Source organism: Adiantum capillus-veneris, chromosome 24, assembly GCF_014529385.1.
Source record: "Adiantum capillus-veneris isolate H3 chromosome 24, ASM1452938v2, whole genome shotgun sequence".
NCBI classification, from domain to species: domain Eukaryota; kingdom Viridiplantae; phylum Streptophyta; class Polypodiopsida; order Polypodiales; family Pteridaceae; genus Adiantum; species Adiantum capillus-veneris.
Window position 1 is genome coordinate 66,885,857 of NC_140954.1, and position 19,078 is coordinate 66,904,934.

Genomic DNA, 19,078 nt, shown 5'->3' on the forward strand with positions numbered 1-19,078 from the left:
AATTAAATTTATTAGCAAAGATTGTTTGGAAGAATGAAGCAACAAATTGTTGTGGAAGCGACAACTAATGGATTCACTGGCATTTTAAAGTCATGGTGGGAAATGCTTCCTCAAAAAGTTAATTGTTGTATTTTGACCTCCTAATACCAGATCTCCAATGCTCGTATTAATTGAAAGAATTTACGAGGAGTTCATTGAACATCAGGAAGATCAATCAAACCTAGACCCTTCAAGCTTTTCATGAAGCATAGATATGTAATTTCTCTTCAATTTAGATTTATAACAAAAATTTAATTCACAAAGCAAGAAAATATCATTCTGGAGAAATCAAAGCAAAATTCGTCCACAAATTACCGAAAGTAATAACAAAGTTACTTTTGCAAAAATTAAAACATAAAAATCTTGATCTTTAGTGAGCAACATCAGGTGACATCAATCAAGCCCTCCAAATAGTAATACAGGAACTCTTCATCCAAAAGCAAGCACAGAAAGAGTTTAAAAACTCTAAACCTTCAAAGAAGTTTTGTAAGTAGAACTACTATAGCAAAACATCTGGATGTGCAGATTCAAAAAATAAATGTGATTGCAAGGATAGAAAGAAAGAGCCCAAGAAGAAGAAGTTTAGAAGAAAACCTAAATATCGCCTTTTCGCAAAACGTAAGTCCACTTCTTCTAAAAAATGATAACAAATGCTTCATCTGTGGCAAAACAGGTCATTCGACAAACCATCTGAGCATAAAACTCTTGGTCACTTTGACAAATGTCTATTCTTGAATGTCTTGGAGTTTACTAATGAACAATAGAACTAAGGTGGGAAGATTGGGAATCGTAGAGCGGCTTGTTAACAAGCTACAAAGCAGCTTGCCTACTTTTGAGTTCAAGGTGAGGAGAGATTTATACACTATTGCTCGTTATCACACAAATTGCAACAATCTTATTGATAACACATGCAAAACTCCCTCCAAAGTCCCAACAGATGTATAATTTGCAACAATCGATTATACTTGGGATGAAGACTCAGATGAACCTAGATGGGATATAACCAATGCAGAATGCAGACCATGTATTAAAGACTATGAAGTTGTACTTCATGGAGACCTGAATCAATTTGATTGCTTGTATGAAGAAACATTTAAAATAGCCTTCAAGAAGAATAAATCCCAACTCAACTTCTATATCCTCCTTATGACAATGATTTTGGCATGGAAGACGACACCAATGGAAGTGAAATTGATGATTCACAGGTATTTATTCCTTTAATACCAGATAATTCAAAGGTGTAGATCTCTGAAGTGCCTCTACATATGGAAAAGGATGAGCCCATGGGAGAAGCATCTACTAATGCTCCACCCATTCCACCAACTCCCCAATTTTTGCAAGCTTTAAGAAAAGTAGGTGATATCACATTCTTCAACATTGACGATATGGAACAAGTAATTCTCATCCTTGTTTTGAAATATATGCACAATTGAATTTATTAGCAAATATTGTTTGGAAGAATGAAGCAACAAAGTGATGTGGAAGCGGTAACCAACGGATTCACTGGCATTTTAAAGTCATGGTGGGAAATGCTTCCTCAACAAGTTAAAAATGTTGTATTTTGACCTCCTAATACCAGATCTCCAATGCTCGTATTAATTGAAAGAGGAGTTCATTGGACATCAGGAAGATCAATCAAACCTAGACCCTTCAAGCTTTTCATGAAGCACAAATATGTAATTTCTCTTCAGTTTAGGATTTTTGTATTTATTACAGAAATTTAATTTACAAAGCAAGAAAATATCATTATGGAGAAATCAAAGCAAAATTCCTCCACAAATTGCAAAAAGCAATAACAGTTACTTTTGCAAAAATTGAAACATCAAAATCTTGATCTTCAATGAGCAACATCAGGTGACATCAGTGAAGCTCTCCAAATAGTAATACAGGAACTCTGCATCCAGAAGCAAGCACAGAAAAACTTTAAAAACTCTAAACCTTCAAAGAAGTTTTGCAAGCAAAACTACTATAGCAAAACATTTGGCTGTGCAGATTCAACAAAGAAATGTACCTGCAAGGATAGAAAGAAAGAGCCCAAGAAGAAGAAGTTTAGAAGAAAACCTAAATATCGTCTTTTCGCGAAATGTAGGACCATTTCTTCTAAAAAATGATAACAAATGCTTCATTTGTGGCAAAACAAGTCATTCAACAAACCATCCGAGCACAAAACTTTTGGTCACTTTGACAAATGTCTATTCTTGAATGTCTTGGAGTTTACTAATGAACAATAGAATTCTTTAGACAAAGAACTAAGGTGGGAAGATTGGGAATTGCGGAGCGGCTTGTTAAGAAGTTGCAAAGAAGCTTGCCTAATTTTGAGTTCGAGGCGGGGAGAGATTTATACACTATTGCTCGTTATCACACAAATCGCAACAATCTTATTGACAACAAATGCAAAACTCCCTCCAAAGTCCCAACGGGTGTATAATTTGCAACAATAGATTATGCTTGGGATGAAGACTTAGATGAACCTAGATGGGATATAACCAATGCAGAATGCAGACCATGTATTAAAGACTATGAAGTTGTATTTCATGGAGACCTGAATCAATATGATTGCTTGTATGAAGAAACATTTACAATAGCCTTCAAGAAGAATAAATCCCAACTCAACTTCTATCTCCTCCTTATATGACAATAATTTTGGCATGGAAGACGACACCAATGGAAGTCAAATTGATGATTCACAATTATTTATTCCTTTAGTACCAGATAATTCAAAGGTGTAGATCTCTGAAGTGCCTCTACATATGGAAAAGGATGAGCCCATGGGAGAAGCCTCTACTAATGCTCCACCCATTCCACCGACTCCCCAATTTGTGCAAGCTATAAGAAAAGTAGGCGATATCACATTCTTCAACATTGACGATATGGAACAGGTAATTATCATCCTTGTTTTAGAATATATGCACACTTGGATTTATTAGCAAACATTGTTTGGAATAACGAAGCAACAAAGTGATGTGGAAGCGGCAACCAACGGATTCACTGGCATTTTAAAGTCATGGTGGGAATGTTTCCTCAAGAAGTGAAAAATGTTGTATTACAACATCCTAATACCAGATTCCAATGCTTGTATTAATTGAAAGAATCTACAAGGAGTTCATTGGACATCAGGAAGATCACTCAAACCTAGTTCAAGCTTTTCATGAACCACAGATATGTAATTTCTCTTCAATTTAGGATTTTTGTATTTATTACAGAAAATTATTTTACAAAGCAAGAAAATATCATTATGGAGAAATCAAAGTAAAATTCGTCCACAAATTGCCGAAAGCAATAACAAAGTTACTTTTGCAAAAATTAAAACATCAAAATCTTGATCTTCGGTGAGCAACATCAGGTGACATCAGTCAAGCTCTCCAAATAGTAATACAGGAACTCTTCATCCAAAAGCAAGCATAGAAAGAGTTAAAAAACTCTAAACCTTCAAAGAAGTTTTGCAAGCAGAACTACTATAGCAAAAAAATTGGCTGTGCAAATTCAAAAAATAAATGTGACTGCAAGGATAGAAAGAAAGAGCCCAAGAAGAAGAAGTTTAGAAGAAAACCTAAATATCGCCTTTTCACGAAACGTAAGTCCACTTCTTCTAAAAAATGATAACAAATGCTTCATCTGTGGCAAAACAGGTCATGCGACAAACCATCCGAGCATAAAACTCTTGGTCACTTTGACAAATGTCGATTCTTGAATGTCTTGGACTTTACTTATGAACAATAGAATTCTTTAGATGAAGAACTAAGGTGGGAAGATTGGGAAGCGCAGAGTGGCTTGTTAACAAGCTGCAAAGTAGCTTGCCTAATTTTGAGTTTGAGGTGGGGAGAGATTTAAACACTATTGTTCGTCATCACACAAATTGCAACAACCTTATTGACAACACATGCAAAACTCCCTCCAAAATCCCAACAGGTGTATCATTTGCAACAATTGACTATGCTTGGGATAAAGACTCATATGAACCTAGATGGGTTATAAACAATGCAGAATGCAGACCAGGTATAAAGACTATGAAGCTGTATTTCAGAGAGACCTGAATCAATTTGACTATTTGTATGAAAAAACAATTTACAATGGCTTCCAAGAAGAATATATCCCAGCTCAACTTCCATCTCTTCCTTATGACTATAATTTTGGCATGGAAGATGACACCAATAGAAGTGAATTGATGATTCACGAGTATTTATTCCTTTAGTACCAGATAATTCAAAGGTGTATATCTTTGAAGTGCCTCTACATATGGAAAAGAATGAGCCCATGGGATAAGCCTCTAGTAATGCTCCACCCATTCCACCAACTCCCCAATTTATGCGAGGTATAATAAAAGTAGGTGATATCACATTTTTCAACATAAACAAAATGGAACAGGTAGATATCATCCTTGTTCTAGAATATATGTAGAATTGGATTTATTAGCAAGAATGAGGCCACAAACTGCTGTGGAAGCGGCAATCAATGGAAAGAATCTACAAGGAGTTCATTGGACATCATGAAAATCAATCAAACATAGACCCTTCAAGATTTTCATGAAGCACAGATATGTAATTTCTCTTCAATTTGGGATTTGTGCATTTATTACAAATATTTAATTTACAAAGCAAGAAAATATCATTCTAGAGAAATCAAAGTAAAATTTGTCCACAAATTGCCAAAAGCAATAACAAAGTTACTTTTGGAGAAATTATAAAATCAAAATCTTGATCTTCAGTCAACATTAGGTGACATTAGTCAAGCTCTCCCAATAGTAAGGAACTCTGCATCCAGAAGCAAGCATAGAAAGAGTTGAAAAACTCTAAACTTTCAAAGAAGTTGTGCAAGTAGAACTACTATAGCAAAGATTTTGGTTGTGCAGATTTAAAATAGAAATGTGTTTGTAATAAGGATAGAAAGAAAGAGCCCAAGGAGAAGGAGATTAGAAGAAAACCTAAATATCGTCTTTTCAAGGAACGTAAGTCCACTTCTTCTAAAACTGATAACAAATGCTTCATCTGTGGCAAAATAGGTCATTGGGCTTCTGAATGCCCTAAAAAGAAGAAATCAGTGGCATTCAAGAATATAACCCATTAGGATGGATACAACTATTCAAAGCTTTCCTCCAATGAAATCTCAAACTTTGAACTCAGTATTACCCAGTTCAAAAGCGAAGCCTCTTCTACAACAGAAGATTCTTCAAGCTTAGATTCAGGATTTGAAGATTTTCCTATAGCTCTCAATATGATGACTATAGAAGATTTCATGCGAATACCCTTCAATACTCACAGATGGGAAAAGTCTCCAAGAGATAAAAATTCTTCACGAAAAAATAGGATTGAAGAATCAAGCGATTTCAATTCTTCTTCAATGTCTGCCAAATTAGGTAAGAAATATCGATCCAAAATATCCATCTTTCATAAGCAGATAAAAGAAGCAGCACAAGCTAATGCACCATCGTCAAAAAAATGGTATTTCCAATCGTGGCTAATAAAATAAAGATAAATAAAGTCAAAGAGAGTAAACCTTTCTTTGATAGCGATTTTATCAGTAATCTAGAAATTGGAAAAGTCAAAGCTAAATATGTCTATGATCTACCACCTGGAAGAGGATCTTCTTCTTCATCAGGTTCAGATTACGAAGATATCTTAGCCATGGCATCAACATCCAACCAACCCATTCCTTTCTCTTATGATGCATTCCTCCAAAAGAAAAAAGAGCTCAAGCAAAGGGCAAAACTTCTTGCCAAACAAGAAGCAGTGCTTAAATGGGAAGCTGATCTTAGGATTAAAAAGAAAACTCTTCACTCTTTATGGTGGGGTGAAGTAAGAGAAATATTGACTATAATAAGATACCAGCTCTTAACCTCAATCACAACAGTTGTACTTACAATCGATTAATTGTAGCCTCTACAATAGGTATGACTGCACCAACAACATGTATAATTGCACCAATAGAAAAGCGATCACCGATATGTAACCCCTTTACCTCTGAAGAAATTCGGAGACTTAAGTAATTATTAGCTTTGCCTAAGAAGACAAAAGATCAATCAATTAAGGATATGCAAAGCCCAAAAGAGTTAACTTTGTCCAAGCAACAAAAGGATCAACCACCTAATAAAGAATTCATAGAGTTACAAAGTGCATACTCCTCATAATTAAAAGTGGTCAATGAATGCCAAATTGGCAATAAGGATATCCTACCACCAAAGAAGGATATCACAATAATTGGCAAAACTCCTCCAATAGGAGAATCACATCCAACTTCTTCAACAACACAATCACATCCAAGCTCTTCAGCCAGTAAAGGTAAAGAGTCTCAAACTAAAGATCGTGTCTCCATCACGGTAAAGAAAATTAGTGAAGCAAAGAGACAAGATATCTTAGAATCTCCAGCTATCAATATTGATGGTATTCCTGTAGAAGATCTATAATTTCTTGCTTTGGAAGAAAAGGTAAACTCTTCTATCCATTATTCCTATAAAAAAGAAGAAACTATTTTGGATCTAGAATACCCTCTCAAGTGCAAATTGATAAAGATAATGCCAAATGGATTAATAATAACGTGTCAATACAAAGAGCATCAAGGTACAAAGATTGGGGAAGGTTCTATGTCAACTATGCAAACTCTAATTCAAAATAAAAAATCTTTGAAGAAGCTAACCCTTTTAAGCAATTGCATGTTGAACAAATCAAGCCAATCAATCTTAAAGCTATAAAGAAACCATGGATCAATCCAATTAGTAGACAGATTTAACAATGGATTGATGAGCCCATCAAGCTTCAAGTTCTTGCTCAAATAATAAATGATGGACAATCCTAGGATCAAATCCTAGAAGGATCATCTATACATAGCAAAACAAAAGGAAAGCAATCACAAGAAGAAAGGTTGTGCCCAATAATCACTTGATCAGGAACCTCCATCAATATAAGTCTGATACTCACCTAAGTGCTGATCCTCACCAAACTTGACAAGATTTTAGACAATGTTGATGACATCCAATCCAGAGTATGTCATAACACAAAGTTAACTTAAAAAAATCAACAAAGCCTTGCAAGGATTGCAAAACAAATAGAGGGATTCATCCTATCACCATAGGAAGAAATTCATGAACAAATTAATGGAGATAATAATCTCTCACCATTAAAAGGAGTCTCCATTACTATAATCCTAAATACTAAATTTTAGAATTCCCTCAATGCTATATTGGATACAAAAGCCAGCTTAACACTCCTCAATAAAAGTTAGTCCCTGAATTTTTTTGGAAAAAGCTAGAAGAACCCTTTTTTATCAAATCTGCTAACAAATCAAAAGAGTCGATAAAATATGGAGCTAAATTACGTCTACTACTTGGCACAGTCAGAATCCCTATCTTTGCCTATCTACGTTTTCAACCAAGCTATGATATGATCATCGACAGTGATATTCTGGAAAAATTGCAGCCAATCACATTCAACAATGAATGAGTGATTCAAATTCATAGATTGCTTTGCTGCAATCTTACATCAAATCAAATATACCATTCAATCACATGAATGGCCAAATGTATATGTGGATGAATTCAACCTAACCAATGCGACCATTCAACAGGAAGGTGCAAATCTAATCCAAGCAGATCCCTGTCTAACTAAGGGGCACATTCTTCAAAAATATGAAATATAAAAATCCAAAGGAGAATCCACCAGACCAAAGCCAACGGAGATCTCAACTTTTGATATCCTAACATATCGAGCCATCTCATTCTAGAGGTGGACTCGGTTGACATAATCGCTTACCCAAGCGCAAAAAATCTTAGCATAATTACTTATGTCATAACCCCCACGAATGTGCTAGCATTCAATGTCTTTAAAAAAGCGTGTGCAATAAGATTATCCACCTACCACTACCTTTTGACCTATCCACCTTGTGAAGAAATAAACCACCATGGACAATGACTCCCACTAGCATAAAATAATTCTCACTCATGTAAAGTAACATCACTACCTTACCCACCAAGACATTAACTTGAGCCTCAAGCCAAGCACTTCCTATATAAAGGAGACCATGCCTCATTGTAAATCCATCTCGATATGAGTCTAGCTCTCATAGGATACATAATCTCTTAGTGAGTCTACCTCTTAGTAACCATAAGCATAGTCTTCCCCTTGTACAAAGCTTCAATCAATATAAGCTTTCCCTTTTGTATACATCCATACAACGATCCACTACACACTTGTCTTTTTATTTTGCATATGCTAATATAAATACACTCTTTTCGCATACAAATTCTATGTGTGCGTTTCTTGCTACTTGTACGAGAGAGAGAGAGAGAGAGAGAGAGAGAGAGAGAGAGAGAGAGAAGGGGGAGAGAGAGGAATATATATATTTGCCCAATTGAGCAAAAATCTAAAAAAAGATCCCTCCAAAATCTCTCTCCATTCCCATCCCCCTTCCCTCATGTTCCACATCATCTTCAAATAACCCTTGTTAATGAGGAGAGATGGTGTGAGCTTGTATCTCCAACACCTTCCCTCAAATTGTGCAACACCTTTGACTATTCTTGAAATCAAACAACACAACATTATGATGAAAGGCCTCTTTTCTTTGTTTAGACTTCCCTTGATCCAATGATGGCCTTTCCCTTAGTTTATAAGCTTCATCATGCTAGCTACTCCTTCCATGTTGTGAATGAGGTTCTCTTCTTTGAGGGTTTCTTTTGTTGACCTCCAACTTTGACTTGTTGAACTTCATGTAGGTTTACCTTGTCTCCTTACTATGAGAGTTCTCAAGCTTCCATGTCCTTCTTTTGAGAGAGCTTCTAGTCCTTATGGATATCTAAGATTGCTTGATGGGTTCCATTCTCCACCATAACTTCTTTGCCTCTCTTTTTTTTGTGTGAGATGGGCATCCCACCTTCTGTCTCCAACTTGTCTCGTCACACCCTTCATGCAAACTCTTCCATTGCTTTCACATTATACCTGCAACAACACATTGTTTTGGTTGCTTTTACTCTTCCTCAAGCTGAGCTTTAAGAAGGGCACAAGTGGCATCCTCTTGCCACTGTGCCACTTCATGGGGGAAAGAGAGGCCGATCTTTCCTTGGCTTTGGTTGCAACAAATATTGTTTGTAGTCTCCATGTTCTTTGAAGAGTTGTCCTTGAAACTTCCATCGCTAGTCTTTTCCATGATTTGATACCTTCATGTAGCTTTGCTTCAGCTTGATTGTCTTCTCTTTTAAAACTATTGATTTTTCATGTTGAGAAAGTCCATCTCCATGCACATTGGTGGCTGATTTTTTGGGCAAATCAACCTTTGCCTCTTCCTTCACAAGATGGTTGAAGTCTTCTTCTTCCTGATCCTTCATGCTGATTTATGGATCACCTTGTCCTCTATGATTTCTCCAAAAGCATAGGTTCGTCCTTTGTGAGCTCCTTTGGCTCCTTCCAAGGCTAACTTGTTTTCGTATAGGTAGTATCTTTGGCTTCTCACAAACAACGTGATGAAGGGGGATTTTTACACTCACTCAAACTCCCTCATCTGCTCTGATACATGTGAAAAATATAGAGGAAGTGTGTGTGGATCTTTGTGTCAAGATATATGAGAGAGGAAAACCAATATGTAATCAAATGTATAAGAGAGACAATGGTATAATGAGAGGAATAACTTTATTCATAAGCAAACTACCTTGGATACAAGGTTGGCACTCTTGAGTACCAAAACTCGTTCTACATACTACCAAGCTTGATATTGTGATAACAAAAACATAGTAATACAAATAATAGAGAGCTAATAGTACCAAGAAGATGTAAACGAGTGCTAGCTCAGTTGGTAGAGTCATAGTCTCTGTGCCTAAGGTCTTGGGTTCAATCCCCCCTTGGCAACCTGAAGACAAGTTGCAAGTCCTTGAGGACTATTCCCATATACGAGTGTGTGTGTGTGTGTGTGTGTGTGTGTGATGGGATGCCTCTCTCCCTACCTATGAGGCCATTGTACATAGGGTGTGTGCATGTGTTTCAAAGTTCTTGTACTCTCTAAAAAAAACCCAATACCAAGTAGATAATTTGCTACTCTAGAAGTACCAAAGTTTTCTATTGTAAGTACCAAAGCAGGTACTATGAACCACCCATATACACAATATTGGTACTTGAGAGAGAGACGAATAGGTTGATTCTCAAACCCAATGCTAAGTCTACAGACTCAAGTAAAAGTAGTGTGTTTCCTAGCTACGATACTCTATACAAGATGTTCTAATGCCTCACATTGTCTCTCAGCTATCCACTCTCTGTATGCTCTTACTACCTCTCTCTTCTTCTTCCAAATGCTAAGGTGTGAGTGCGCTTCCTAGTAGCATCACTTCACAACCTTGCTAATCTCACTACCTAGAGTGTAGTGGCATACTTGCTCCTCACTTGCTCTAGCCCAATATCATCTTAAAACTAGACACCAATACTAGGCTCTAAGCACTAGGGTACACCTAAGTACAAACTGTGTACAAAGGGACAACTGCATCCTTCTCTGCTGCACTCTTTATAGCTATTGTAGATGACTCCCCCAAGTGAATTTCTAGGATTCCTTTGGTACGTATAACCTCCATGATGAGGGATGTATTTTCTCTTCACATTTCATCAAGGTCATGGTTGTATCTCTTGGCAGGTAGCTCCCAAGTTGGTATTCTGGCTCTTCTCTGCAGGAAGCCAACTTGGCGCCTTCACTAGAAATGGTAGGAGTGGAATTAGGATAAACCTTATGACCAAATTGTAGTTTTTATTGATTAGGGAAACTTCTTCATTAGATCACTATTGCAAGTGGTAGGTATCACAGAGAGAGTACTTAACTTGAGAAAGCAATATAGCAATTTACACCTAGCTAATTTGGCATTGACAATACTTGAAAAGAGAGAGAAATAGAACAATTGACAACAATTGAGGACCGGATTTACATGGAGCTGGTCCCCCCTCCATAAAGGCTTTGTATTATAGCTTCTCCCATCAAAGGAGACTTTTGTACAATACAATTCTTATGCTCCTTGACAAAACTCGTTGGTGCAATGAAGATGGAAGCTTCATGCACCAAATTATGCTTGAAAAACACACCTAGTGTCCCTAGCCTCAGTCCCAAGACCTCACACACCTTCAAAAATGGTGAGAGCTAGCAGGGAATGAGGATAGATTAAGAGGAAAAAGATGTATATTACAAGAAATAAGTATTCTCCTCACATAATCACTCTAATAGCATAGCTTAGCTTAGTAATTAGCATGGTAGAGGAGATGAGCGTGCCATTGAAGCTTGGTTCTTGGTTGGATTTGCATTCCATATTAGGCCTCTACTTCTCAATGCTTGAAGAAGGAGATGGAGTTCTTCTTGCACACATGAGTTGTGTGTGTGTGTGTGTGGCATAAAAGTTAGACTAAAATGCCAAGCTCCCTCTCTCTTGGTCGACCCCTCTTGCTTTTTGCTCTTGCTGGCATCCTATTGGCTCCTGCAAAGCTTAGCCAATCACAAACTAGAAGCATAATTGATAGCCTTGTGACATGTGTCTCCCTTTCCCCTTTTGTAAGAGATTTAGGTAATTAAATAATTCATTTAAACTCTCATTGGACCTTTTAGTCTTCTAACCAATAGGAATCAGGCAAGCCATTGGATGCTCATTGGACCCATTGGTAGACTGTCCAATAGTCTTCTAGGGAGCTCATTTCCTATTGGTTCTTTTATAAAGCATTTTTAAATTGAGTAGACTAAATTTACTCTAGCCTAATTCTCATTGGTCCACCTCTATGGCCATCCAATAGGATTTGAGGGGAGATTGGGGGCAACTGGCCTAGGATCTTGACATGTGTCCAGTATTCCCTTTGTGTAAAGGGGGAGCTTTGGAGTGTGTGTGTGTGTGTGTGTGTGTGTGTTTCTCTCTCATCCCCTACTATTAGGGCTCGCCCCTCCTTCATAGGGATGTGAGAAGACTTTTTGTGTAGTGTGTTTGAAATAGAACAATCGCTCTAAACCAAAGAGTGTTGTGCGTTTCGGCGAAAGGGCAGTCACGTTTGTGATGGGAAGACTTTTTAGTCTTCCCATGACCATCCAATTTTCCCCTACTTTGGCCATTGGACACCCATTGGACAATTGAGTTAATTTTTGGAACTTTAGCCTATGGAAGTCTTAATGGAGCTAAACCTTAGGTCTTTTACGCCCCATTGACGCACATTGCTCTTTTGCAGATTATCCCCCTTTGGATCCCTATTTTACCTCCTTTGGATCCCTGCAGCGACCGGTTTGGTAGCCTTACCAATATTCTAGCTTTTACTCCCCTAGTACTTCCCCATATTAAATGATCAGTTTAACATGAGAAAATCATTTGGGAGATTTAGATATTAGTTTTTATGTTAGCTTTCTCCCAAAATTTTGGAAGAGCTTCATTTTTTTTTGGGCATGGCTAGTTATTAACACAAATTCATACAAAATTATGCAAGAATAGTTGTGCCTATGACAAACCAGTTGAAGGGTCAGGGTTGTCAATTTACTTGGCAAACAAAACAGTAGAGTAGCTTTGGTAAGCTTAAAACTACTCCCATATTGCACATCATCGATCCAACAAAACCTTTTGTTTTGGAGATCGATGCCAACAATAAGGCTATTGGTGCGGTACTACTTCAATTGGATCGACCGATGGCGTTTGAGAGTAAGAAAGTAGATGGTGCTCAACGGAATTACTATGCATATTAGCGCAAATTATATGCCATTATACACACCCTTCGTAGATGGAGGCATTATTTATATGGTGCGGAGTTTGAGATTGTATTTAATGACAAGAGCATGAAGTGGTTCTCCAATCAGACTAATTTGAAGGGTTGCAAGGCTAGATGGGCAGAGATCCTTCAAGAGTATGACTACTCTTTATGATATTGTAAAGGTCGGTACAATGTGGTAGCCGATACTTTAAGCCACATGCCAAATATTAATGCACTCTCTTTCACAAAAATAACGAGTGAATTCTTGGCCTTGCTTTGAGAAAGTGCAAGCACGATATGTTATACAATACGGTGTGGAGTCATGTAGAAATGAGGGATCCTTATCGCTAAGATCTCCATACATGTGGTTGAAGACCTCTCCTTTGGATCAGATGTAACCTACTCTTTGGTGGAGATTTATGCAACTATTAAATTGGCCTTTTTGTAGAGAGCCATGAGTAGTAAAGTTTGCAACCCCTCATCGTTTTGGGTGGTCCATTCATGTAGCTTCTCTCCTATGCACTTGTCCTTCACTCATACCCATTCAACCTTCACTTGTCCTTCACTCATACCCATTCAACCTTTTGTTTGTATGTCCCTATTTTGTAACCCTACATTTGTGGTAGTTTTTTCCATATAGTTGTTATTCTGTAATATCCAACGGTTTTTTTTTCACTATTAGTTCATCTATAGTGCGTAAGGGCTTTTTGTCTCCTTTGAGCTTGGATGTATTTTGGTGATTCAATGTAAAGGATGCAAGCCCTCCTCTGAGAGAGAGAGAGAGAGAGAGAGAGAGAGAGAGAGAGAGAGAGAGAGAGAGAGAGAGAGAGAGAGAGAGAGAGATATGGACGTGGAATTTCTAGCCATTTGGCCAACATACTCCTTGGCCATTTAGAGAGTAAATAAAATGTGATGGTAGAAAGCCTTGGCTTCTTGGAAATTTCCACTTCATGCTCACACAAGACAATGGAAGTAGGTTTTTTCACACACATTATCTGTAAACAACAATGTGCGAGAGGATAGCTCATGCGTTTGAACCTACACTTGTTATACCATGAGAGGAAGTTCACGTCACGAGGCAAGGAACATGTGCTAATGAGGCTTATTCTACTGCTTTACATGAGTTGTTTAGGAAGGAGGAGGGTACAACCTCATGATTATTTGACACCTCACCTGTCAAGTGGATCAATGGTGCCCAAATAGATAACACGGGCAAGTTTGGATTCCCACTTTCAGATTTGGAATCCAATTGCAAGTGAATGCCAAGTGAACTCCAAGTGATCCCGAATTAAACTGCAAGTAATACCCAAGTGAACTCCAAGTGAATTGCATGGCCCATGTGTTTGCAATTGAACTTTGAGTGAGCCCTAGCATCACCATGTGAGCTGAATGTAGTCCACCCAAAGTGAACATTCCCTATTATTTATTGTTTTATAATTATCATTTCACACACTTCCAACCACCATGTGATAGCCTAGTTATATGGCATTCAACTCATAAGAGGCATGGAGTGAGTTCAAGCCATTTCCCCCACTTCTTATTTGATTCCTTGATGGAATGAGCCCTAGCGTCACCATGTGAGCTGAATGTAGCCCACCCACGATGAACACTCCCTATTATTTACTGTTTTATAATTATCATTTCACACACTTCAAACCAACATGTGATAGCCTAGTTATAGGGCATTCAACTCATGAGAGGCATGGAGTGAATTCAAGCCATTCGATCGCTTCTTGTTCAATTCCTTAAGGGAACCAACGACCCACACCGTGTAAACCCAAAAATGTGCAACTTTTTGCAAATCCAACGGAAAGTCGCCGTGTGATTTATGTTTCTTCTACTGTCAGCCCGTCCATCTGAATGTAGCCATCTACTTAACATAATATGGCGGAAGGGAGTCCCCTCTACACGTGGTGCAAGTTCCGAGATGAAGGCTAGATTCCAAAAAGCTCCTGGACACGCGATAAAGAGGGAGAAAGAAAGAGAGAGAGGCCGTCCAAGGCGGCCGGCTGTATTAGTAGATGCTATGTTGAAGCCCTTTATACATGCGTACCACACGATGTCGGGAGCAAATACTTTACCATGCAAGACGTTACTTGTGTGAGGAATGTGTGGCCGAGAGATGATGGAAATAGAGTAGAAGCCAAAGGTCAGACGTCATTTGGAAGGTAGGCCCACGGAGTGGTCTCTCAAGTCTTTTGGCGAAATGAGCAGCTGCTTGACTCATTCGCTAAACTTTTCTGCAAAGTAATGATTAAGAAAATTTATAAATTATCCATCAAATTCGCCCATTACTTGCTCACCCTCCCCTTTACAAGAGTGTTGTCGACAGCGATGTTTTACAGACAGTGATTTCTCTCTGAGTGTGTGCGAAGGTGAGGAACACGCCATAGCTGCCGACAGACGCACAGACAGAGAGAGAGAGAGAGAGAGAGAGAGAGAGAGAGAATCTGGGTCCTCTGTGTGTAATTTTCCCTTCTTTCCACGGTAATGGGGAAAGGCCAAGGTCCACCGAATCATAGCAAGCGGAGCGATGGGACTGGAGCTTCTTGCTTGCCCTCTTTCACCTGTGCATTCCTCGGCTGGCCCTCCTCGAAAGTCGGCAGTCTTGCAACTCCTGGTATGTCTTGCTTCTGTGCAATCGTTGATGCGGGCTAACGATTGTATGTGCGGCCTAATTTGGGCTCCAGTGCAGAGTGTGTCTTCTTGTGAGTTCAGATCTCAAACTTGTGTTGTATTCTTTGCCAACTTTGGGCTCTGTGTAGCCTGTCTTGACTTAGAACTTTGTCATTCAGAAATTTTGTGAGAGATGTTGAAAATGTTTAGGCCCAAGGAAGAAATTTCACCGCTACACGATTGTAACATTTTTCAAATCGTAGTTGTGAGTTTACTCACGGAAATCCACATGTTTGCTTACAACACAGAGTGGAAGTACTAACGGTATTTTCTGGATGCTGACTTTTTATCTTGATGCTCTGCATGTAAATGTGGGGTTTTTTCGAGCGTTGAGTGACAGCCCTTTACAGAGAATTGAGATTGGTAGTAGTTTACAAAAGCCCTGACCATTTGTGTAAGATAATTTGTTATGGTCCAAATGTCTATAGTGCACAACCACTCTGGGTCGTTTTTTGTGCTTCTGGTATGCAAGGATGAACCTAGGAATGTGTTGGTCTCAAGGCAGCAATTGTATTCTGTCGAAGGTGACCAGGTAGCTGTGCTTCTATAGAATCCACTGCTATTTTGGAGGCCTCGAGAGTTCCACCGAGCAATAGATGTGAGCTCAACCACTCCCTCAGTGCAGTCTACACTCCTTGGACATGCAATGCAATGTTTAATCCCCTTATTGGCTAATGCTCTTGCTCATCTTGTAGCTAATATGGCTGAATCTAGATGCCAAGAGAGGAACGTAGGCACACACATGTAATCGTGTGCTTTGTTTGCAGTTTATTTTTGTATGTGCATGGAAGAATTATGAATCAAGGAGTCAGTGTGGTGCATGACAGGCTCCTCTTCAGATGACTCTTCCAAAGACGCCCTCAAGCTTGAGCCTCCTGCAACTCCAAGGACAGAGAAAGAGGTGCTGTCAAGCTCACCTCTTAGAAAGTTTTCCTTCATCGACTTAAAGAGTGCAACAAGGAATTTTCGCCCAGATAGTTTGCTTGGAGAGGGAGGATTTGGCTATGTTTTTAAGGGTTGGGTTGAAGAAAATGGCACAGCTCCTGTCAAGCCAGGCACGGGCCTTGTTGTTGCAGTGAAGATCTTGAATCCAAATGGGCTTCAAGGCCACAAAGAGTGGCTGGTAAGTTTCTAGACCTTCCAGTATTGAATATCTTCAAGCAGTTGTTTTGGATGGTGTCTCATCTTGTGTTTCTTTGAATCCTTACATACAGGCAGAAGTTCATTATCTTGGAGAGGTTCAACACAAGCATCTAGTCAAGCTAGTGGGGTATTGCATTGAAGGTGATCAGAGGCTGCTTGTGTACGAATTTATGCAGAGAGGGAGCTTGGAGAATCATCTATTTCGCCGTAATTACTTTTTCCCACATTGCCAGTAAAGCCTATTTTACATTCCGTTGTGCATTCATGGTCTTTCTCCAATTGATATGAAGGTTTGTGTGTTTACAGGAGGAGCTACACCCTTATCTTGGACAACACGAATGAAAATAGCCTGGGGTGCTGCAAAGGGATTGGCTTATCTTCATAATCGCAAGAAGCCAATTATTTTTCGTGATTTTAAGACATCAAACATTCTTCTGGACTTGGTATGTGTTCTGGCACTTATGTTTAAGATAAGAGAGGTTTCTTTTAAGATTTCTTGTAACAAGTTGAGTTGGGCACCAGGACTTTAATGCCAAGCTGTCAGATTTTGGACTTGCTAGAGATGGGCCACAGGGCGATAAGACGCACGTCTCAACTCGAGTTTTGGGAACCTATGGCTATGCTGCACCCGAGTATGTTATGACTGGTATGTTTTAAGGACACTTGTTTTAAGGTTCAGGGAAATTCGCCAGCAGTTAGGACACTTCTGAATTGTAGGTATCAATGTGTGCAAAGGGGGGACTGGACCTAATGGGTAAGGGACATACGGGAGAATAGGAGGAGGCAAGGGGGTCCAAGATCTAAGTTGGAGCTTTGCAGTGTAAGCAATGGCAAGTCAGCATGTCAAATTTGCATCACTGCCAAATCTGCATGTCAAGTTGCCATTGTGAAAGTGGGTTGCTGTTCTTTCTTGTTTTTTTTCTGGGGGCGGGGGGAGGAGAACCAAGTCTCAGTCAAAGATGTAGGGTTAAATTGACAACAAGAAGGTGAGATGATCCCTTAATAACATAAAGAACTCCTGCTAATAAGGCCTTCCAAGATGGGCTGTAGTCCTCCTGACAAGATTCTTCAACAGCCTGGAGGGTCTCAGAATACATTTTGGTCATTTTTCTATTCTTTAAAAGTGTTTTCGCATTGGCATGGAAAGCTCTGACACAGACCAAGTACGAATCGGCGATTTCCAGTTGGGGGTGTTGTTCTTTCTGTTTTTTTTTGGTGAATTCCTTGTGCTCACATGCACAAGAATTCTTCATTGCTTTTGCACCAATAAGGCTTGGTATGTAGCTTTGAAGATTAAGATAAGTTAAGGGATAAGGGGAAGGGCTTTTGGGGAGGGCAGACTGCCCTTCCTATAGTTGATGAAGCGGAACATTCATGTGAGTATTCTTAATTTAAGAATGCACGTAAACCAGAATTTGCGAAAATGATAAGATTATTGAGGTATTTTGGAATGTTAGGTGTAACCTCATAATGATAGTTTGGCTTTGTTTTATATTTTTTTCTAGGACATTTGACTGCTTGGAGTGACATATACAGCTTTGGGGTTGTCTTACTTGAGATACTAACCGGAAAGAGATCTATGGACAAGACAAGGCCAAGTGGACAACATAATCTCGTTGAGTGGACACGCCCATATTTGAATGACAAGAAGAAATTGGTGTGGCTAGTGGATCCCCGTCTGAATGGCGAATACTCTGCTAAAGGGTTTCAAAAAGCAGCCAGGTTGGCTGCTCGTTGCCTTTGTCGAGACCCAAAAGCAAGGCCAGCAATGGAGGAGGTGCTGAATATTTTATCTCCTCTTCGGTATCCTGATGAGAAGTCTGGGTTCCCTATATCTGCCCCCCCAGGAGATGCTAAAAGCAGAGCCTCTATTCCAAAGGGTGGCCATGGAAGGCATCAGGCAGTTACGTGCAAACCTCACCAACAGCACATGGCAAATCAAATCCCTGGTGGTGTTTAGCTAACAGCTCTGGATACAACTCACATTCGGCAGGACTGCATCCCACCGGAGTCTACAATATCGTCCGGTATTTATGGTACAAGATATGCATGATCTGCTGTCAGTATGCCAGGTTATATTACTGGCTGATTTCTGCCCAGGATTTCCCCATAATAAGGAGCTGCTGTTGTGCTTGAGTCGTCCAGGCCACGCATGCTACTTCTGATGCGATGCTTGGAGGAGAACAAGTCGCCAGGGTTCTTGGGTTGCCATTTAAGCATCGGGAAAAAATCAAATCGACAGCAAGCCATCCACAAGAAATCAAGGGCAATTGTCAGAGCGCGACAATTGGGTTCTTGCTTTATTGATCAGGTCATTTAAGGTTCTTTTCCGCCATCGAAATTCAAAAAGTTGTCATCCAGCAGTTAAATAGCATTGTATATAAGGACCCTTCTTAATTATGATGTATAGGCTACTCTGGCATATGTGTACACTCTGAGAGGAGCTTCATGGTGGGATGGAGCAACTTTCTAGCACTTGGTCCCCCATTGAGCGCAAAAACCTTTATCATTAATTATGAATAGGAGTCAAGATGTATACATCTTTGTTGCTC

General features: G+C 39.2%; 1 protein-coding gene across 1 annotated transcript; it reads left to right on the forward strand.

The window, feature by feature from the left end:
• The first annotated feature begins 14,954 nt into the window (after positions 1 to 14,954).
• LOC147426519 (receptor-like cytoplasmic kinase 176) lies at positions 14,955 to 19,078 on the forward strand. The gene is made up of 9 exons (XM_086498399.1): positions 14,955 to 15,327; positions 16,211 to 16,506; positions 16,598 to 16,733; positions 16,833 to 16,969; positions 17,049 to 17,172; positions 18,032 to 18,406; positions 18,487 to 18,562; positions 18,672 to 18,837; positions 18,937 to 19,078. The coding sequence occupies exons 1-9, from the start codon at positions 15,198 to 15,200 to the stop codon at positions 18,997 to 18,999; spliced, it is 1,503 nt and encodes a 500-aa protein (XP_086354525.1). The 5' UTR covers positions 14,955 to 15,197; the 3' UTR covers positions 19,000 to 19,078.